Source organism: Centroberyx affinis, unplaced genomic scaffold, assembly GCF_046629955.1.
Source record: "Centroberyx affinis isolate AG114_WGS23_722 - 3 ecotype Tasmania unplaced genomic scaffold, CSIRO-AGI_Caff_v1 ptg001514l_1, whole genome shotgun sequence".
Lineage (NCBI taxonomy): Eukaryota > Metazoa > Chordata > Actinopteri > Beryciformes > Berycidae > Centroberyx > Centroberyx affinis.
Window position 1 is genome coordinate 2,203 of NW_027279978.1, and position 22,798 is coordinate 25,000.

The following is a 22,798-nucleotide window of genomic DNA, read 5'->3' on the forward strand; positions in this document are numbered from 1 at the left end:
TTTAGGCTTTGTAGCAGTACATTCTTCCATAGTTGCTGAAATGAAACTGAAAGAAGTTCCGAACGCAAACACGTGAACACTTGCGAATCCGGTTATTTTGTGCAATGAGCCAGTAAAATATTACTGATTGTTCCTTTAAGTCTCATCAAGTTTTGCCACCAGGAAAACAGCAGGCAACAGAGGGACTACAGATGTAAAGGAAAGTCAAGACTCAACAGCGCCATCTGGAATAGGGCTAATGTGAACAACACCAATATATTGGTCTAACCCTAGTTAGCCAAACAAAGTTCTTGCCTGATCGTAGGAGTTATTTTCCTGCCCCATGCCCCAGATTTAAATGGAATACCAGGAATGATCGTACTGATTAAAAAAAGAAAAGAAAGCGTGAAAAATGGACGAAATGAAAATCTGTGACTTTTGCTGCCTGTTACTCTTGGTGAACCCAGAGAGAAGAGAGAGAAGGAAAGAGACAGAGAGAGAGAGAGCACTTACAAACAAGGTTATATGGAGACTGGTGGAGCAGTGACATGCCACTCCCTCTATACAGACCTTTACTTCACACCCTGGCAATCAGCCCTCCCCAGCCCGTCCTCCCGGCAACTGTCCTAGAAACAGCATTCATCGGACAGTCTTTCATTTCTTCCTCCTCGTCTCTGGGTGGGCGTGAACTTGTGCCTCAAGAGGCGATAAAAAAATGGAAGGGACTCACCTCTGTTCTGCAGTTAACATCTCAGAGATTGGGGGCTTGCACAGGTTCACTGCCCAAAAGAATATGGAAAATGTTTCTGTCATTGACTTTGCTGCATGTTTGGTCTGAGCTGAATTATATCCAGGCCATTTGCTACTGCAAATGACTGTATTCTTATACGATGTGGCTTAAATTGAAGTTAGCATCCACCCACAGCCACCACGTTTTACTGCATTACTTCAGGAAAAATTCAAACAAATTACATTGAAATGACAGATTTGATATTGAGTGATATTAACTTTGTATACATTGTAGTTTTGGGTAGTTGACATCTATAGGGTTTGTTTGGGATAGATGGTACTGGAACCACTCGTATCTAGATTACCACCAGTATTTAGAAAACCACTAGTATCTAGATTACCATCAATACCTAGATTACCACGGAGTCATTCCTGTGTTCCCAGGGTCCTATGTTCCCAGGGTCTTATGTTCACCAGATTGATATGGCACATAATGGGAACATGACAAAGGGTCCTATGTTCCCAGGGTCCTATGTTCCCCAGTTCTAGGGTTAGGGTTCAAAATCAAATAAAATGATAACCATTGGTTTTATTGTGTTTATATATCTGTTTTGAAGCCTTGTTCCAATAAAAAAAAACCTGGATAATATTTATGAAATATTTTAACTTGGAACGGGTCAAATTTGACCTGAACACAATAGGAGGGTTAATGTGTGTTAACAGAATATTGAACTGGGGAACATAGGACCCTGGGAACATAGGACCCTGGGAACATACCACTAGTACCTAGATTACTACTAGTGCCTAGACCACCATCAGTACCTAGATTAGACCTACCACCTAGATCACCACCAGTGCCTAGATTTACCACTAGTATCTACACCCAGAAGAGTTCCTTCTAGGGTTCTCTGGTGAAGCTAATAGGCCCTTTTCACAAACATGGCTGCCGTAGTTCCGCAGGGTATAGCTTGGTTCTCACCATTAATAATGTATAACACAAACAGGTGTTGTCATTGACATATTTTACTGTTTCTGTTGTCAGACCACTGCGCAAGTAACTGTGATCGAGGATCACAAAATGCTAATTAGCTAACGGTAAATTTCTGTACTGTTAGCATTTTTGTGGACCCTCAGTTAAATCACTTTTTTCCTAGTTGCGCAGTCGTCTGACAACAGAAACAGAAAGATATGTCAATGACAACACCTGTATTGTGTTATACACTATATTGAAACATAAAATAAGTCATCACAGACAGAGTTATGGGCCTTGCTGGCAATGGTGAGAACCGAGCTATACCCTGCGGAAGTATGGCAGCCATGTTTGTGAAAAGGGCCTATGGTTCTATATAACAATGGTTCTCAATGTGGGGTCCAGGACCACCAAGGGTCCTTGGGAGCATTCCAGGGGGTCGCCAGCAAATTGATGAATTGTTAAACTTCACCATTACTTCATTTACAAGAAGTTTAACACAATTAGAGAATGTGGAAGATTGACTGTTTTGATCATATTTTCTCTGCTATCTCTCAAACTACAATACAGATAGTCATGGGATCCTGGACAAAATCATATCTAGCAATAAAAATATTCTCAGATTTGGGTCCGAGAGACAAAAATCTCATCAAATTGGGGTCTGTGGCTCTAATATGGACTAAATTAGGGGTTCTTGGTATGAAAAGGTTGAGAATCACTGCGATATAGAACCACGGTGACTCAAAGAACCCTCTAATTTGTTAAAATAAAAAACTGGTAAACAAGAATATAGACAGCAATGTGTGGTTTTTAAAAGTTATTTAATGCTGCTGGTTTGGAATATTTCATATGCTCTTAGAGAGTTCTATACAGCACCATAAAGGTTGAGAGAATCTTTCTAAAAGGGTTCTACAAGCGCCGTGAAGGGTTCTGCTACGCCACAAGCCTTGTACCAGATAGAACCCTTTTGTCAAGAGTGTAGATTACCACTAGTACCTATTTACATCAGTACTATTCATTCACATGCCATACTGCTCTGTGATTAACCGTCCTCATTCACTCAGGAGTTCACAAGTTTGTTTGTGCCCTTCGAGGAGGCTTTTAAACGCGACTAATACCTTTTCACTTTCCCTAGACACCCCCCCCCCCCCCGACACACACACAAAACCACAAAAAAAAACACACTCATACACACTCAAAAAAAACACAAAACACTGTGGTCTTAATCCGTCGGCTAGTGGACCCCTGAAAGCAGATCAGTCAGTGGCCCACCATGACCCTGGATGGGGTTTTGTCATCTGGCCCCTTGCCATATGGGGGTGGGTGGGTGTGTGTGTGTGTGGAGTCCAGTTCCATACAAACAGCTGTTCAACTATTACCCCCAGCCACACACACACACACACCACACACACACACTCACACTCACACTCACACACAACAATATGTTATCTTCTCCTGTTGCCTCCCAGCATGGTTGCTCTTCAGGTTGAGAGGTCCTGTGCTGCTGCTAAATGGCTGGGCTGGCGTTGGATTAGCAGGCTGAGACTGGGAAGAGAGTGTGGATGCATTTTATCCCTGGCTGTTAGCGAGCAGCAAGACAAGCTCCTCAATACTAACCCCAATCCCTCTGCTGTCGTATGGGCCCCGGGAGGCCGGACACGATGCCGCCGTGACGATCGGAGCAGACTGGAATAAATGAGTTTGGAAAAAAACAGAATGAATTCTGTCAAATTAAAAAGACCTTTCAAACTACAGGTCATTTTGTTTTTGAGAGATCACATAAGAGGAAACGTTTATTTGACCCAAATTTCTCTTTTATATCTTTGTATCTTGTTTTTTTAACATTTTCACATATGCCCACTTACAAATGTTTAACATGACTGCCACCATGTGTGCTGATCCCTGGTCTTTGTGAAAACAAATGGTAGAGACCACACCAATGTACAACAGATGGAATTATCCATCTAGAGCAGTGATTCTCAACCTTTTCATACCAAGGACCCCTAATTTAGTCCATATTAGAGCCACAGACCCCAATTTGATGAGATTTTTGTCTCTCGGACCCAAATCTGAGAATATTTTTATTGCTACATATGATTTTGTGCAGGATCCCATGACTATCTGTATTGTAGGTAGAGAGATAACAGAGAAAATATGATCAAAACAGTCCAATCTTCCACATTCTCTAATTGTGTTAACTTCTTGTAAATGAAGTAATGGTGAAGTTTAACAATTCACCAATTTGCTGGGGACCCCTGGAACCCCTTCAAGGACCCCTGGTGGTCCCCGGACCCCAGGTTGAGAACCACTGATCTAACAAATTTATCATGTGTTATGAAACAAGGTGATCGGAAAACTATAGAAATGCCCCATGATGAACCTGGTTCCTTGTACAATGCTCCAGCCAGCATCACTAGACAGCAATTTGCTATTTTTTGCCAGGCAAGTACAACCATTACCAAATTATTTTTTGTTAGCTATGGTCCATGGTTGATGTATAATTGCAGAAATAACAATCATAAATGCAAGCATAACAGTTGGCGTCCTCAGACAAGGTATCTGCAGGTTTCGGAGATCCACATTGACCTTATTTACCTGGAACTGAATTCAAGAAAAATGTAAAAACTAACCAAACCAAGAAATGAAGTTGGCATTTCTGATTGAGCAAAGCTAATGAAAGTTGAGAAACCCCAGGCATAATAAGCAATAACCAAGAAATGAATTGTCCAACTGTGGCATATTTCACTAATAACCCTTTTCTGTATAAATTTAGGAGTGGGCATGCCGCAGAAATAAAGCTGTCATGGCATGGGGAAAAATAAGACCACTAATAACTGGTTTTAAGATATTTTAATACTTTTTAAGACCAAACATCTAGCTGGTAAAATACTGGTCATGGCTGGTGAAGTTATATCTTAAATACTTATATTTATCGCACATATTTCATATTTAGTAATCCATGTTTAAGTAATCAATCAAGGACATATACGTTGGTAATCTATACTTAACGTGGGAATTATTGGCTGCATATGTTTACATAACCCCACAGTTGTTTATATTCTATTTATTTGCTTTCATTGTTATTTTTTATTGTTTAATTATTTATCTTATGTTCTATTTTTCATTTTCCCCTCGTGTATCCTGTTACTACCTATGTATTTTCATATTGTACCAATTTCTCTTTAATGTCATAGTATGATCTTATGCTGTTATTTTGCACACCCTGCATACATGCTGTAATTCATACTATTTCAAATTTTGTATATTTCTTCTTAATAAATTCTAGCATTGCAGAGTGACGTTTAATACCCCCCATCTGCTCTATTCCTATTTATATCCTATTGTTCTTTGCTGTGTCCTATTAATATTTTCTGCAGTAACGACCCAATTTCCTCACGGGGATCAATAAAGTTTGATCTGATCTTATCCTCTGGTAGGAAAAAAAGAGACAGCAGACCCATGATGTCAGTGATAGGTCTATTCTAGGTGGTGTATTTTCTATGGCCATTATAGCAGGGTAGGGGGGGGGGGGGGGGGGGGTTGAGGCTGACAGTAGATCAGTGTAATTCCTCCCCGGCAGATGCAGGCCAGATTGAGCTGGAAGGATTAAGATGTTACCCAAGAGCACCGGTCACGGCCTAAATGACAAATGGCTGCCTGGTGTGTGTGTGCATGTGTGTGTGTGTGTGTGTGTGTGTGCGATTTTTTAGGCCTACTGTATGCTGACTGCATTACCAGCAGGCCACTTTAACAGGGTCTTACTTAGAGCTGCTGGGTCCTCTTATAGATGCTTAAGATCTGCCATGGGGATGGAAGTAGCACTGTAATCTGTTATTCATCGAGCTTGTTGGAGCACACACACACACAGACAACACACACACACACACACACACTCGTTGATAGATAAATAAATAGATCAACAAATAAATCAATAAAATTACAAAGCCTGCCAAATGTTATATTTTGATTAAAAACAACTTGGATCTAGGACCATACTTACGTGGAAATGAACATTATATTGCATTTAGGCACATTGTCCTACAGTACAGACTGCTTTCAGATGGAGAGGGAGGCAATTTCCTAAAAGCACTCTGGTTTATTTGGTTACACTGTGCTAGATATGAATCAGATTCCTAGCTGTGAAGAAATAGGAAATCAGTGTAAAAGCTACCAGCTCCAAGCCAATGAACCTGCACTGTGGGGGGTCAAAGATCCACAAATTTTGCCCCAATGCTTTTCCCAATATGAAACCGCACAATCCCAATGAAAAGGAAACCCGCAATACTCGTAATAAAAAAAAAAAAAAAAAAAAAGGAACCGAATCCAGAAAGGAGGAGATAAAATAAGACAACATCTACACAGAGTGTATCTGGCAGCTGCTGGCAGGCTTGATGCTTGCCGGGAGTGAAAGGAGATTATGTTAAAGCCTAAATGGAGCTTTTACATTTTTTTTTTTTTTTTTTTTTTTTAAATCCTGCAGGGCATAATCTAATCTTATCCGTCTCAATCCAATTTTTAATGCTGGCTACACATAGGATTAAAGTAGTGCAGTTTGCTTTGTAGGCCATTTTGACGGTGGAGCAGCATCTGTTGCTGGTGGCTGGAAGATGTGCAGGTTGAAGAGGGAGGAGATCAGGGCCAGAGCAAAAGGTCGATCTGGGTTCGATGTTTACAGTGGGAACTCTTCTGGGCAAAAAAATCACCATATATGTTATTATTGTGACTCGCAATTTAATTGTACTGAGGCAACTTTAGACACTGTTAGACAATGTTAAAGGAATAGTTCACCCAAAAATGAAAATTCTGTCATCATCTCCTCCCCCTCATGCCAGTTGAAACACAGGTGAAGTTTGTCCATATAACACACAGGGAGGCTGCCAGCACAACTCCATAGCAACCTTCTCCAAAATAACTGAAGTCAGTGGGGACCAGTTCTTCAGAGTTCCAAAAAGACCTACAGTATATTTACACCATCATTTAGTGCAAATCTTAACTACAGCTGATTGATTTGCAACAAATGATGGTGTATAGGTCTTTCTATTCACAGTGTGATTGTTTGGCTGTTTTTTGTTTTGGAAACTCTAAAGAACAGGTCCCCATTGACTTCAGTTGTTTTTGGAGAAGGCTGCTACCAAGTTGTGCTGGCAACCTCCCTGTGTGTTATATGGACTAACAAACTTCACCTGTGTTTCATTTTGGCATGAGGGTGAGTAGATGATGACAGAATTTTCATTTTTGGGTGAACTATTCCTTTAATAACTAGCTCTGTGGCCTGTTAGAGATTCTTCAACATCTTTCAAGCATCATAAAAAAATCAAGAGTAGATATTTGACCATCTAAGTTCTGGGCATAGTTTGACTTGTAAATGTAAAGCTTTCTGGAATTTAAATTCTTAACCAAATAGTCAAAGCTTTGGTCTGTTTTAGTCTGCTGTAAAACTCTTCTCATATGCTGTGTTCATGTCATATCAGATTTTACCGTAAATACGAGCTGCTAACTGGGAAAACCTGTTCCCGCCGTTCTCCTAGTGGTAATTACAAGTAGGACATGGGATGTTTTTTTGTAGGCTCCAATATCTCCCACTTGGCGTCATGAATTGCAGAAATGTGTAAATATGGCAGTGAATCCACCTCTGTCGGCAGTCCAAAATGATAAAAATCTAAATTATTAGTTATATTCACGGTAATGCAATCAACTCACAAAAAGCAATGTCTGCTGCAGTTTGTTTGTGGTTGATTTTAAATTCATAAATGATTTTGGATGTGGGCATTCCAACAAGTTAAAACACGTACTTTCAAGTTGTAGCAACAAGATGTCATCCCATTCTCCTGCTTCTTCTTCTCTGACATGAACGCAGCATTAGCTGTCTGGATCAAAAATCTCAGATAGTAAAATTTTAGGGTGAGAAAAATTATTTAATCCAATAAATCACTTTGTCATTGAAGCCACAGTGGACAGGTAGCCACTGTGATTCACAATAATCACAAATGACAATTTCCAATTTTTCCATAAATGCAATCGGTTGGAATGCAAATGTAAGAAGGAGTATAACAGATTGAAATGCATATTATAATTGTAGCAACTATTTTTTACATTGTTAAATTGTTTCAATCGCCTCTCCCCTTCCTGAGGGTTTAGGAGAACTCCAATATTAAAATGCCCTGGGAAATAGATTTTTAATGTTAAATTACATGACAACTGCCCATTATTTCAACATGTATATAAATTGGCCTTCGAAGACTTCATGAATATGGCACCAGATTTGAGTCAAGGCTTGAGATTTGAGGAGACAAGGCTACCAGGTCATCTAGTCCAGGTCAGATCACTTTAGAACAGATGGCTGTTTTCCTACTGAAGAGCTTTGCTGCTCGGGCAAAATCTGTATCGTGGAGAATAAAGATGTTTGCAGATGATACAGGATTAAACTTTCACTGATTTTAAGCAGATAAGTTCCTCGCATAGCTGGAGCAGAAGGACCAGGCCTGACAAACATTGGCCACATTACACATTAGATCACTCCACTGGGCCTGACACCCTAATATGTCGGAAGAAACAAAATCTGGCTTTAGGCGAGGCACCACAGGCAAATTGGAAAAAAGAAATCATTCATCCTATCAGAATAAAATGTTAGATGTTGAATATGGATGCAAGCACAAACACATTTTGTATTATGACTTTATATATTCAAATTAGCTAAAATGTCATAAATGTGTGCATATCAGATTAGTTTAAGTGCATTTTCCTGAATAATTAAATAGCTGGTAATTTACAGAGGATTTGTACATTTTTAGATGAATTATTTGCAAAATACTATGTAAATGGTAAGAATCTCAGTTTTCTCATGTAAAATACTCCATGATATAGACATGTGAATTACCAGATATTTATGTTAAGAAGCAGCAGGTCAAATTTGGTGGACAGATCTACAAGTTAAAAAAGTGTTTTGCATACAGGGAATGTGTCATTTTGAGAAAATGGCTAATTTTGTGCCTGGTGTCCTTGACTCAGCTGCTATAAAATCACATAAAATTACTATAGTTTTAATTTTGTGAAACAACAAAAATATGTGAAACAAGCAAAATATTATATTTCAAAATTGACCAATCCAGTCAAAGTCATAATTTTCAACCATGGAACTATGCCTCGCTTTTAATGTGATAATTATTAGGACATTTGAATTTTCCACTCTCTTCCACTGCTGTGTATTACATTAACACCTAATGAAAGGTGACATATTGAATCAATATTTAGGACTGTTGAGTTATGTTTTTGATTTCAATTTGCAGAAAACAGTTTACCACCTTTTTAGGGCTGACATAAATCTTTCTGACATAAATTCATAGTATACAGTATATTGTAAATTGTATCAAATTGACGTAACCTATATGAGACTAGGGGAAAAAAGTGTAAATTAATTGTTCTCTGAAAATATAATTGGTTTTTATTTTTATTGATGGCTGCTTGCCTCATGATGATCACAGCATGGAGGTCATAGCTTACTCTACTTTTTATTTCCCACTACATCACTGGGTATGAATGAGTTTACAAGCATGAGTTCATGTTAGAATGAACTCATCCTATGGGTCTGTGCTGTCTGACCTGCCCACGTGGCGTCAAAGCCCCGCTCCCATCATGCACCACTGGCTGGAACGGGTCATTCTCAATGGCCTGGTCACCCTGCGGGTCATGCTAAAGGTGTTTACATAAGTTGTTTGAATGGTGATAAGGGGACATGATGGCAGATAGCGAGAGTGAATAAATATTTGACAGGGGGACGAGCAGCTGTTTGTCAGGATGCCATTAAGTCGGCGGGTCGCATAGCACCTTCCACTAAAGGCTTTAGTATTTTTCCTTCTCACAGTGCTGGGACTCCCCAGACTCAGCCATTACAAATATAAGAGGGCTGCACAAAAACCAGTGGTGGAAGAAGTACTGAGATCTTTTACTTAAAGCAGAAAGTAAGTAGTAAAAGTAGCAATACACAATGTAAAGATACTCCATTACAAGTAAAAGTCCTGCATTCAAAATCTTACTTAAGTAAAAGTACATAAGTACTGGCAGCAAAATGTACAGTAAACATACTCATTATGCAAACTGTCCCCATTTAGAGTTATATTTTTCATAAATTATTGGAATATTAATACTGATTTATTGACATACTGTACATGTAAGCAGCATTTTAAAGTTGTCAACGTGAAGCTAATCTTAACAATTTAGCTATACTTTTGGGTAGTCTAATCTATAACAATGCTATTTTATAGTTATTCTATAAAGATGATCAAATGTTTTAAATATAAAATATTGATCTGAAAAGTAACTAGTAACTATAGCTGTGAAATAAATGTAATGGAGTGAAAAGTACAATATTTCCCTCTAAAATGTAGTGGAGTATAAGTACAAAGTGGCATAAAATGGAAATACTCAAGTAAAGTACAAGTACCTCCAAATTGTACTTAAGTACAGTACTTGAGTAAATGTACTTAGTTACTTTCCACCACTGATTACGGGCAACCAACAGCAAGGAGGTCAAGAGGTCAGAGGTCACAGCACTGAGATAATATTCCTGTGACCCTAGAATGATCATGTAAATAAGGTTAAGAAATTAGATTAGAGCTAAAAAGAGAAACAGAATGGATTTTTGGAGAAGGGAGTAGACGCTGTGAAGCCTCAACTTTGTCATCAAAACCTCCTTAAACACCTCCTCAATCTTGACTCCTTACTTTCTAACTTAATGAAAAATTAAGGGAGACAGGAACTTTTCCAGTAATTTCCACTTAATGACCTGTAAACCTTAATTTTAGTGTCTCTGTGAATCAACCCATGAATAAATCCATTATAAACCCATGATGCTAACCGTAAGTTTTTAAAGCTATGTTGTTTTTAATGGATAATAAATGTGAATGTACTGGAGAAATTAAGGACATAAAAAAAAGGCTAAAGGATAAAAATTAAGGGGTTTGGTTTCGTAGAGCGTACGGACCGGAAAGTGAGTTTTGAAAGCCAAAAATCTCTGATCCAAATAATCGTTGAGTCATCGTTATTGATCAACAACCCTATCGGCCCTCTTCAGATAATATTCCGGTCACTTTGCTGAGCTGTGGGACAGTGAAAACCTCACTCGCTGCCCCCCGTCAGAGTGTGTGTGTGTCCCCCCCCCCGGCCCGCAGTGTGTTGCTCTCTCGGCTCCTCTCGGTGTGTTAAAGCGGACGGAGAGAGGCTTAGCTCCTCTAAACCCCGCAGGATTAGCCGAGACAAAGACGCTAATCGCTTCGACTGACCGCTCCATTGAGCGTTTTAACCCGGGATTAAAACAAACGGCGGCCGCGGCTGAACCGAGGCTGAGGCCCCGCCAGCCTTTTGGCCCCCGGCTTTCTCAGCGGTAACCCCACAGGCCTGACTCCCACACAGAAGACACACCGATACCAGGCTGAGTGATGATTATCAGAAAGTGGTTTTATTTATTGACTTTTTCTCAGACACAGAGCAGTTTACAGGAGAAAACACAGAATTGAAGTATCAAGTAACAAGTAATAATCCCATAAGTCCCCTACCTCCAGACAAGGGCCATAATAAAACAATGGTGTTAGAAAGGGAAAGAAGGGGGTACATTTGGTGAAATAAACACAAAGTTTACACACATTAGTAAATAGAAATCCAGCTGTACATGTCTACTCAGATGCACGGTGCATGTGCCAAACATTTCTCGTCTTCAACCCACAACAGGCTGTGGAATATTTCCCATGTAGTCCCTAAAACCAGACCAGCATTTATCAAAGAGATGTGGCTTTCTTTTGAGATTGAACATATTTTTTATTCTGATGCCATGTACGAGAACATTTCTTTACAGTTTTTCTCAATCGTTTAAAACGCGTTCCTGAAACTTTAGCTCAATTTCTCAAAACTCTACACACAAAGCACAGCAACAGTTAACTTTTTGCCAAAACTACACAAATCTCTTGCAAAATGCATTCAAAACCATGTTCTCTCTTCTAAAAAACTGACTTTTTCCATCAAAATGATTCACACAGGCCTCATATGAACAGGTCTTACGTATGCTCTGACAGATAATTGAAAAGTTTAGCCAATTGAGTTTGAGCTGGTGTGGCGTGAGTGAGACCAACTGGTAATTAGTGTTTTCCATGTGAACAAACAAGGCTTGATTATGAAAATTGGGCTAAATGATGAGATTTTGAGTGTAGAGTTGTGCAAAATTGTGATTTAGAATTGCTATTTGAGTGAAAACAAAGGAATTGTGCTTAGAGTTTTGCAGAAATAGTCTTTGTTGTTGACACATGAGCTTCAAGTTTTCACCATTGTGTGCATAGTTCCAGTTTTAGTGTCTAAACAATTGAGAAAAACTGTAAGCCACATGGAGGCAGGGGGAGGGTCCGCACTTTTCCATAACAAAGCAATACATTTATTACCAGCAATCATGACCAGTTTGATAAATCGCACCTTGTTTCTTTTGTCCAGAGGGATGTCAGACATGTCGCCTAGTAAGGCTAATTTAGGTGATCAGGGGATCTCAAACCCAGTAATCTCTTTAAGAGAATCCCATATTGAACCCCAGTAATGTTTTAATTTGTTACATTCCCAGACCATGTGAATAAGACTGCCTGTCTCTGTTTTACATCTAGGGCAAAGATCTGAAATTTAATCATTTATCCTATGGAGTCTTTCTGGTGTAAAATAGATTCTGTGGATAATGTTAAACTGCAGAAGTTTATGGCGGCTGTTATATGAGAAGGTTAGTGCCTCCTCACATTAAAACTTTAGTCTTGAGAATGTGAGTATTTAGAAAGAAACTTGGTGAGGGTTTTATTCCCTTCCTCCCGCTCCCCTCCCTCTAAACTTCAACCTATAATCTCCCCTGGAGGATCAATACGTTTTCATTTTATCTTATCTCATCATGGGTTGATGACACACTCTCTCTTCCTCTTTCTCCTCCTCCCTCCTAAGATTTATGAAACTTTAATGACGCCATGTGTCGTTGCAGATACAGGATACAGCAAAGAAAACCAGAAATATAAAACTAGAATATAAATAAAGAGCAAAATGGGAGGATATTTAAACACAACACAACCAAATACGCTAGAACATATTGAGTAGAAATATATGAAAAAACGTATAACAAAATAAACGTGAATGAAAGGAAAGTGAAGGAAACTAGAAGTCACTGAATCCTCTGTAACTCTTTATGTTTATTGTTTATTGTTTGTTTTCCTGGTTTGATTTTCTGACATATTTTCTCACATTCACTATGAAACCAAACCCCTACGTTTTGTCCCTGAAATGTCCTTAACTTCTTCATTACATAAACATTAATTATCCATTAAAAAAAATAACACAGCTTTAAAAACGTAAGGTTAGCATCATGGCTTTATAAGGGATTTATTCATGGGTTGATTCACAGAGACTCTGGTAATTAAGGGATTTTTCATGTCATGTTTACAGGTTTATTAAGTGGAAATTAATGGAAAAGTTCCTGCCTCCCTTTTACATTAATTTAGAAAGTAAGGAGTCAAGATTAAGGGTTTTAGGATGTTTCCATGGGATCTCCATTAATATCTCCCTTAACTCATTTTGAGTGGATTTTGCATGGATTAAGGGATGAATTAATATAAATGTAAGGGTATTTTAAGGAATTACTGGTTCGTAGAGATTCCAGTTGAAAATCCAGATGTCAGATGTAAGTTAGGTGTGTTAGCATGTCTGCGGAAAAAGCTGCTTTGCTCGATTCTGATTGGTCGTCTGTTTCCTTTTCTTTCTCCGCCCCTTTTGTGTGAAACAGGTAGAGATTTAACAGGTTTTCTTGATGCTGTGTGAAACTTGGTGGAGTTTGTGAACGTTTAGCAACAGAGAGAGAGACGAGGAAAACAAGGAACTAGAGGATTACCGCTTTATAAAGAAGTAGCTGTGTGATAGAGAGCATCTGTTAGACCGTCCACACAGTAATGACCACAGAAGAAGAAGCCGCCTCAGACGGGACGGTGTGTGTGTGTGTGTGTGTGTGGAGTGAGTGTGGTTCAGGAGGCGGAGAGGTAATTAAAGAGGCGATGGGAGCCGCTAATCTCCCTCCGCTCTGTCCACAGTGAGCCAGGGAGGAGCCTACGCCCCAGATGGTCAGCCAATGGGAGGCTTCGTCATGGACGGCCAGACGCACATGGGAATCCGACCACCTGGTAGGAAGACACACACACACACACACACTAGGAACACACACACACACACACACACACACACCCCAGAGGCATGTGTGCACACACTCACACACTCTCACACCTTATGTTGTTGTGTCTTGTTTGGATGCTCCCCCGTCACACCTTGATCCCCAGTTATTATAATAATAATAATAATGATAATAATAAACTATATATTTATAGCAATTAATAAACGCTTCACAGAGCAAAAGACTTTACATCACAACAACCCAGGAAGTGTTTCACAGACAGTGATGTGCAGGACGAAGTTTAATGAGAAACAGGATGCAGAGAGGCTCTATTTATTTAAAGAACTATTTATTTAAAGTCTTTAAATAATTTATTTTGAGCGTGCAAAAACTTCTGACATGATTCACTTTCACGTAATGCTTATTCAGATTACAGGCTACAAAGCAACAGGTCAACTCATTCATTTTCAATGGCAGCAGCAACACAAAGCGTATTTACTTTGTTATGATTTACTTGATTCATTATTTCAATTAACAAGAACAGTTCTGACCTGCAGCTTTGTATCCTGTAATGTGAACTCAGTGTTACAGAGGAACACTTCAAATGTTTGTGTGTGTGTGTGTGTGTGTTTCCAGGTGCGATGGGAGGAATGGGGATGGGGATGGGTGTGGAGGGACAGTGGCACTACATGTAACCCCCCCCCCCCCCTCCTCCCTCCAACCCCCACCCTCCCTCCGCCCCCCCCTGCCCCACCACCCCCACCCACCCACCCCAAGCCAGAGGATCCAGCCCATCCAGAGCCGGGGAGACACTGTGAGTAACCTCCACCTCCACACAGGAAACACCCATACTTCAGTCAGGGAAGACACAGACAGTGATGCACAAAACCAGATGTTTATTCAAATATATAAGACAAGAGCTTTGGTGTTGAACCTGTCACAAGAGTCATTTACAGGGGATTAAACCCTAGAAATGAATTACTGTAACATCTAGTATCAGTATGTTGTGTTCATCAGGGTGAAAAGCCTCTGAAGCAGCATTCAGAGCATCATGGGACACTAAAACTCTCCACTGAAACCAGACTGATGAGATTCTTTTAGTGTCAGCAGCTCTTTAAGGCAGAGAGACACCACACCTGCTCACTGGTAGAGAAACTCTGGGAGACAATACTGCCTTTAAATGAAGAAATAATTTACAAAAACATAATAAAATGGCCGATATATATCAGTGTAACCCCGGTACAACGCTGTATTTTGGAACCGGTCACCCTGCTGGTGTCACAGCCTGCTGCTGCCTGTCTGTCTGTCTGTCTGTCTCTCTGTCTGTCTGTCTCTCTCTCTGTCTGTCTCTCTGTCTGTCTGTCTCTCTGTCTCTCTCTCTGTCTGTCTGTCTCTCTCTCTGTCTGTCTGTCTCTCTGTCTCTCTCTCTGTCTGTCTGTCTCTCTCTCTGTCTGTCTCTCTGACTGTCTGTCTCTCTGTCTCTCTCTGTCTCTCTGTCTGTCTGTCTCTCTCTCTGTCTGTCTCTCTCTCTCTCTGTGTCTCTGACTGTCTCTGACTGTCTGTCTCTCTGTCTCTCTCTGTCTCTCTGTCTGTCTCTGACTGTCTGTCTCTCTGTCTCTCTCTGTCTCTCTGTCTGTCTGTCTCTCTGTCCGTCTGTCTCTCTGTCTGTCTCTCTGTCTCTCTGTCTGTCTATCTGTCTCTCTGTCTGTCTGTCTCTCTGTCTGTCTCTCTGTCTGTCTGTCTGTCTCTCTCTCTGTCTCTCTGTCTGTCTGTTTCTGCAGCTTTCTGCCTCATGAAAGCCGAACGGTGAAAAATAATTGATTTAGTCCAAATGAAATATTCCTCTGCAAGCAGAGCGACCAATCAATTTATTGGAGCTGTTACCGTAGACGAAACCAGATCGACACAATGTGTGTGTGTGTGTGTGTGTGTGTGTGTGTGTGTGTGTGTGAGAGAGAGAGAGAGAGAGAGAGAGAGAGGAGATAAAAGGGATAATGTGAGAGAGACAGAGAGAGAAAGAAAGTATGAGAAAGAAAGGAAGGAAGGATGTAAGGAAGGAGATGCAGAGAGAGACAAGGAGAAAGAGAATGAGAGAAAGAGAGGAAGAAAGAAAGACAGAAAGGAAGGAAGTAAAAGAGCAAGGAAGGAAGAGAGGAAGGACGGAAGGAAGGATGTAAGGAAGGAGATGCAGAGAGAGACAAGGAGAGAGAGAATGAGAGAAAGAGGAAGAAAGAAAGTATGAGACAGAGAGAAAGGAAATGAGCAAGGAAGGAAGGAAGACGGAAAGGGAGGAAAGAAGGAAGGAAGGACGGAAGGAAGGAGATGCAGAGAGAGACAAGGAGAGAGAGAATGTGAGAAAGGGGAAGAGAGAAAGTATGAGACAAAGAAAGAAAGGAAATGAGCAAGGAAGGAAGGAAGAGAAAAGGAAGGAAGGAAGAGAGAAAGGAAGGAATGGAAGAAGGAAGGAAGGAAGGAGGCAGAGATCAACACTCAGACAGATTCACTGTAAATTCAGCAACATAAATGTTGGTGAATTGTAAAAAAAAAAAAAAACGCCTCGTCGTTTCCCTCCGTCCTTCCTTCCTCTCTCAGCCCGGCCTCGCTCATTAAAGCCAATTTCCTCCGACTCAGAGGTCAATTAACCCTCAGAGACGCTCTCCGCTCTGTCGGACGTCCCGCCGCAGAACACAGAAGACAGAACACAGAACTCAGAACGCAGAACGCAGAACGCAGAACTCAGAACGCAGAACTCAGAACTCAGAACTCAGAACACAGAACACAGAACTCAGAACTCAGAACACAGAACTCAGAACTCAGAACACAGAACACAGAACTCAGAACGCAGAACGCAGAACGCAGAACTCAGAACTCAGACCTCAGAACTCAGAACGCAGATCGCAGAACTCAGAACACAGAACTCAGAACACAGAACACAGAACTCAGAACTCAGAACTCAGAACTCAGAACACAGAACTCAGAACACAGAACTCAGAACACAGAACACAGAACTCAGAACTCAGAACACAGAACTCAGAACTCAGAACTCAGAACTCAGAACACAGAACACAGAACTCAGAACTCAGAACACAGAACTCAGAACTCAGAACTCAGAACACAGAACACAGAACACAGAACTCAGAACTCAGAACACAGAACTCAGAACTCAGAACACAGAACACAGAACACAGAACTCAGAACTCAGAACACAGAACTCTCCCGTCTCTCTTATTTGGTTACAGGCTCCAGTTTCTTCATAAGCTGTTTTCATTAAAGCCGGGACAGCGAACGCAACGCAAAGCGAGGGGAGATGAGGCAGACGATAAGGGAGTCCAGAGGGTGGGGGGGTAAAGGGGGGTGGGGGGGTATGGGGTGGAGGGGGGGGTATTTTCCCTAATCGTGGTCAGTCACTCGGCAACATCACTCCGGACCAAAGTCAATTAAAGAGCCATCAGAAGCAGCGTTCCTCTTTCTTCCCCCTCAGATTATTGAGTTTATGGCTCTTGGGAAACAATACACCTGTCAGTTGGGATCTGATGCAGCCAGCCATGCACATGCACCCCCCCCCCCCCCCCCCCCCCAACACACACACACACACACACACACACACACACACACCGCTGACCCGTCGGCCATGAGGAAGTGACTGCTCCACAGCCGTTTGGCCCCCTTTTTTTTTTTTCTTCCTTTTCTTCTTCTGGAAAATTATCCCAGACCGGACCTTCATTTTTAATCCCCCCCCCCACACATACCCCACACACACACACACACACACTCACACACACACACACACACACACCACCTCCCTCCCACTGCTGGACAATAGAGATTATGTCGCTGAGCATTAATAAGGAGTTTACAGGATTATTTATTGCTATTGTTCAGTCTGTAGGTTTTGTGGTGTTTTTTTCCCCCCTTCCCTCTCCTCTCCTCTTTTTTGTTTTTTGTCTGTTTTACCCAGAAGCCCCTGGGGCGTGTTTGGCGGTGAACTTCCTCAGCGACCCCTGTGTGTTGCCCTAACACCACTGGAGGCCTTTTGTTTAAAGGAGCCTCTCTCTCCCCAATTATTGGTCCGAGGCTCGCTAACCTCTTTTTTAGGGAAGGGTCAGCGCCGCCGCCTTCAGAGAGGAGGGGCTTGTAAAGAGGCTCGGGGGGAGCGGGGGGGGGATGGGGCGGGGGCTGGCCTCTGCTCTCTGGTGGGAAGTAGCGCCTGTTGATTGGGTCCCCTGGTGTCTGTGAAACAGGACAGGTCGGCCGGCCGGTCGGGTCCCGCTGGGTCCGGACAGGCGGGGAATCGCTCCAACATGAGGAAACACAGCCAAAAATATTCTTACAGAGAGATGAACAAAAATGATAGTTGGAAAAGACCAAAGACATGGGAGTGCTGCCGGGTGCCAGACATTTCCATGACAGGAAGCAAGAATGTGAAGAATGTATTAAAAAGCAAAGAAGGTCCAAAGTGCTTTGCTGTGAGAGCAAAAGTCAAAAGCCTTCAGTTTATATCTGCAATGTGGAGAATTCAAACTGACTGAGGAGGTTCAGCTGGAAGCAGGCCCTGATGAAGGCTTTGGTCAGTTTTATCTTTTAACTTAAAACTCTTAAAACCAAAGAAGGTCCCAGGCAATCTGCTGTGGGAGTTAAAAGCCTTTGTTTCACATTGGTAATAGATGTGAAACCCGGAGCCTGAGGCCACATCCACACTAATATGTTTTTGTTTTAAAACACATAACTTTTGCTGCGTTTCCTCTTAGCCTCCACACTACTCCGGCATTTTCGGATCCCTAAAACGGAGACTTTTGAAAACGATGACGCAGACGCCCACGTTCACTTCCTGATTGGCTCTTATCAGTCACGACGTGTCCTTCCCTGATTCGTCAGGCCCCTATCACGTGACCCTTTTCCGGAAGAAAACAAATGACATCAGCCTTGACTACCGGTGGTTAATCCAACCTGGATAGTATCAGTTCCTCCTCCTCGTCGGTCCAAGCAAAGAAATCTCTGGTCGTACTTTTCTCCATTGCTGTTCTTCCTCTGTAGTATTTTCTGCAACTAAAGCAACCAACCGCAGACAAGTAGACAATCTGCTTCCTGTTTACACCGGCACGCACATGCCCAGTGTGCGTGAACGGTCATGTGATATGAGTTTTCAGGCGTGTTAGTATGGACGGAGATTATTTCTGAAACGCTCGTGTGGACGGAGATCGTTTTAAACTCAGGTGCAGGGTTTGATTGTTTAACACAGAGACGATGTCGCCTGCTAGCTTCTGTTTTTTTGGTTTTTTTTATCCCCGCCTCACTGCTAGCTTTGCACTTTGCCTCACAGTGAGCAAGAAGAGGGTCACTGATCATCTGTAGGCAGCTTTACCCGATCCAGACTGGTTTGGTAGGTAGTGGATGACGCACCGTACTCCCAACACTCGCTCCGTGAAAAAGTAGAAGCAGTTTCAACTACGCCGCGCTTATAAAAACACAAGAGAGAGAGAGAGAGAGAGAGAGAGAGAGAGAGAGAGAGAGAGAGAGAGCGCCGATCCCCTTCATAGGAAACGATGAAAAGGAGCGAGCTTAAACGAGTGAAAACGCTCATCAGCCCTCTGTCTGCTGTCTGCTGCTCTTTGTTTCTTCTGACAAAGCAGTTTAGGAGAAGTTACCTCCTCTTTACTCACCGCCTTCTGTTCTCTCTGCAGGACTGTCTGTACCAGCCGGGCCCGAAGCCCGCGGCGGCGTGGAGCCGGACCCCACGCCTCCTCACCTCACCCCCACCCCACCCCACCCCACCTGCACCCCCCGTCCAGCCGGCCTGGAGACAAACCTCCTGACCTCCCGGTGCTGATGGCATCTCCATGTGCGCTGTAGAGACGGACTCCTCCTCGATCGGAGCTCTTCTGGGTTCCTGTGTCCTCCATGACGGCAGCGTCTGATGTCATGTCTAACCGCCGAAGTACGATTCCAAAAAAAAACAAAAGAAGGAGAGGACGGAGGACGGGTAAAGATCCTGGAGGTTTCCTTGCCGACCGAGGTTACATCGGACGGAGACTTGGCCGCAGAGAACGAATGGGAAAACCCAAGATTCACTGCGAGAACGACGCGTCACGTTCAAACAGAACAAGTCTACAGAACAGAGCCTGAAGGGTGAAACTGAAGGGAAAATGAAGCAGCTGTGTGTCTCAGCTGATCTCAAACTGTCAACATGCTTCTCTGTTCTCGCATTCTTGAGAAGTTCGTTCCCTCCAAGACTCGGGCAGATCGTTCACATCAAGGACACGACTGTGGACTTGATGTTTCTGGATATTTGACGGACAGACGCCTGGCTTCACCTCCACATCTCTCTGCTGCCTGGCTGAATGTCTCCTGACATGAAGCAGACAGTCGTGTTGTTGCACCAAACCTGGAGCTGCAGCCTGTTTGTGAGGATTGGTTTCCTTCAGGTTTCCCCTTCTGTCCCTTCTACAGACTACAACTACGGAAGCCCGAAGCGGACAGTCATGAGTTGACCAAACTGAAGCCAGGTAGCGGCTCTTCCCCTCCTCTCCTCCTCTCCTCCTCTCCTCTCCTCCTCTCCTGGAGGATTAGACGAACATTTCTCTGGCCGATGAACTTGTGGCGACAAGAAGCTGATGTCTGTATTTCCCGAGGGAGTTATTTAGAAACGGGACGTCCCGGCAGACATTTTCCAACAGACTGAAGCGGCGGACAGGAAAGGTCGCAGCAGAGTGCTGTTTACTGTGTTTCTGGACTCAGACGACGAGACAGACGAGTTATCACATGTGCTCTGGTATTGCCTTTTGCATACTATACTGTTTTTAAAGAAAAGGACCGGTCTGGTTTCACTTTTCACACTGTGTGTGTTTGTCTTTTTTCATAGACTCTTATCTTCCCTCGACCTCTGCAAATCTCTCTGCGTTCTAAAATAAAAAGGAAAAAAGTGAAGCAGTTTTGTTCCTCGCTTTGTGAAAGTATATTTTTGAAATCTCAGGCTGTTTTTGTCCTAGACTTTGTGTAATGACTTTACTATCTGCTGTCAGACTGTGTGTGTGTGTGTGTGTGTGTGTGTGTGGAGGAACAATGATCAGGCAGGACAGGGGCGAGAAACAGAGGTGGATTCACTTTAAACCACTCAGAATATATTATCACTAGTTTTATACTGTATTTTGCAATGGGCAAAAGAAACAAAGAACTGAAAAATATACCACATTTGACATAAACCTCTGTTCCAAACTGCTGCACATCCATTTCTGGAGAAATATTGTTGCATTAACTTTGACCCCATTTGTAAAAATGTTAGAATTTGGTAGATCTCAAAATAACAATTTCAAGTTTAACTTTATTTATCCGTTTAGGAAAACAATCTGGTCCACAGTGCACAAACATACACCCACAATACCAATAAAACATCAACAACAACATCGACAAGAAGTAAACAACAGCAGCAGTTCTAAGAAAACATTTTACAGATATGATGTAGTTCTAGTCTAAAGTAAATAAGATAAGATAGGATAAGAGGTAACACTTTACAATAAGGGTCACTAAGTTAAGGGTTAGTTAATGCTTAATAAGCATTAACTAACCCTTAATTAACAGTTAACTAATGTGTCTGGTAATCATTTACTAATGGTGTTCATGTTAACTAAGGTATTAATTTATACATTAGTTAATAGTCATCTTTATAAACTAATACATAATGTATAAATTAATACCTTAGTTAACATGAACACCATTAGTAAATTACACATTAGTTAACTGTTAATTAAGGGTTAGTTAATGCTTATTAAGCATTAAGTAACCCTTAACTTAGTGACCCTTACTGTAAAGTGTTACCAAAGCATTTTCCAGATCTGATGTAGTTCTGATCTAAAGTAAATAAGATAAGATAGGATAAGATATCACTTTATTAATCCCCTTGGGGAAATTCGGGAATAATAAATAAATGGGTTGGTAACAATAAAAATATTCGCACAATGCAAAGCTGATGAGATTGTAAACCAAACTTCAGTACTGACAGAGGGAATACAGCAAAGAACTGCTTGAACCCAAACTTCCCTAAACAAGTTTTCCTCTCCTGCCTGTCAGTCGAGGTGTCAGTTTGGTCACATGGTGGATTCACAGCTCTGCACAGGAGGCAGAGGGGTTTAGGTAGAGAGGCTTGTTAGTGCAGTGTGTGATCTGTGTTGTCTGTGCTGTCTGTGCTGTCTGTGCTGTCTGTGGCTGGAGGAGAAGAAGCCGTGGCTCTGTGGTTACTCAGCTGTTTCTGCAGCGTTCAGACCAAATGCTTCGTTCTCACTGCCAGCACCAAATGGATTATTTCTCAAGTGAAGTGAAATTATTTCTTGGACTTTGGCTTTGACAAGTGGTTCAGCACAACAACGGTTAAGTGTAATAATGTGACAAGTGACAGATCATGCAGCCTTACAACTACATTTGATTTGAAGTGTTTCATTTGGGGGTTTTTTATCATTATTTTTATTAGGGACCAGCATGACAATGGACAGATGTAGTTACAGATGTTTCGTCTTTAATTTATTTATTTTTTCCCTCCCTCCCCTCACATCAGGTTTCCCACCCATAACCCAAACTACATGTTTAAAAAATTCGAATTAAAGTAACTACGAGCATAACAATATGGTGACATATACATTGAGTTTCAATAGAACTGTTAGATAAAAATAAATACGCTCAATTACACAAAATTGAATGGAGTTGGGTATGCAGGAGGAGAGAAACCAAAACAAAAACAACAAAGAAATAAAAGTAAAATAAGAAGTGTTTCATTTCAATGCAGAGATTTTAATGAGAGAAATAAAGGAAAATCCAGATTCATACCACTTGTATGCTTACTTATCAGTTAAGTTTTCTGTTTTGTTTTGTTTTTAATTAAAAAAAACCCAAAAGAATACAAAAGACTATATTCTCTTCACCACATTAATACCCTGTATCAACTGATAATGTAGTAACTACTG

General features: G+C 41.6%; 1 protein-coding gene across 1 annotated transcript in view; it reads left to right on the forward strand.

Moving 5' to 3' along the window:
- Positions 1-13,770: 13,770 nt before the first annotated feature.
- etaa1a (ETAA1 activator of ATR kinase a) overlaps positions 13,771-22,798 on the forward strand; it is a gene marked incomplete at its 5' end in the record, with an annotated part of 36,042 nt that continues 27,014 nt past the window's right edge. The window contains 4 exons of the mRNA XM_071527273.1: positions 13,771-13,860; positions 16,532-16,744; positions 19,529-19,667; positions 20,295-20,350. Coding sequence (XP_071383374.1) covers positions 13,771-13,860; positions 16,532-16,744; positions 19,529-19,667; positions 20,295-20,350 — 498 coding nt within the window. The remainder of the gene's footprint in view (positions 13,861-16,531; positions 16,745-19,528; positions 19,668-20,294; positions 20,351-22,798) is intronic.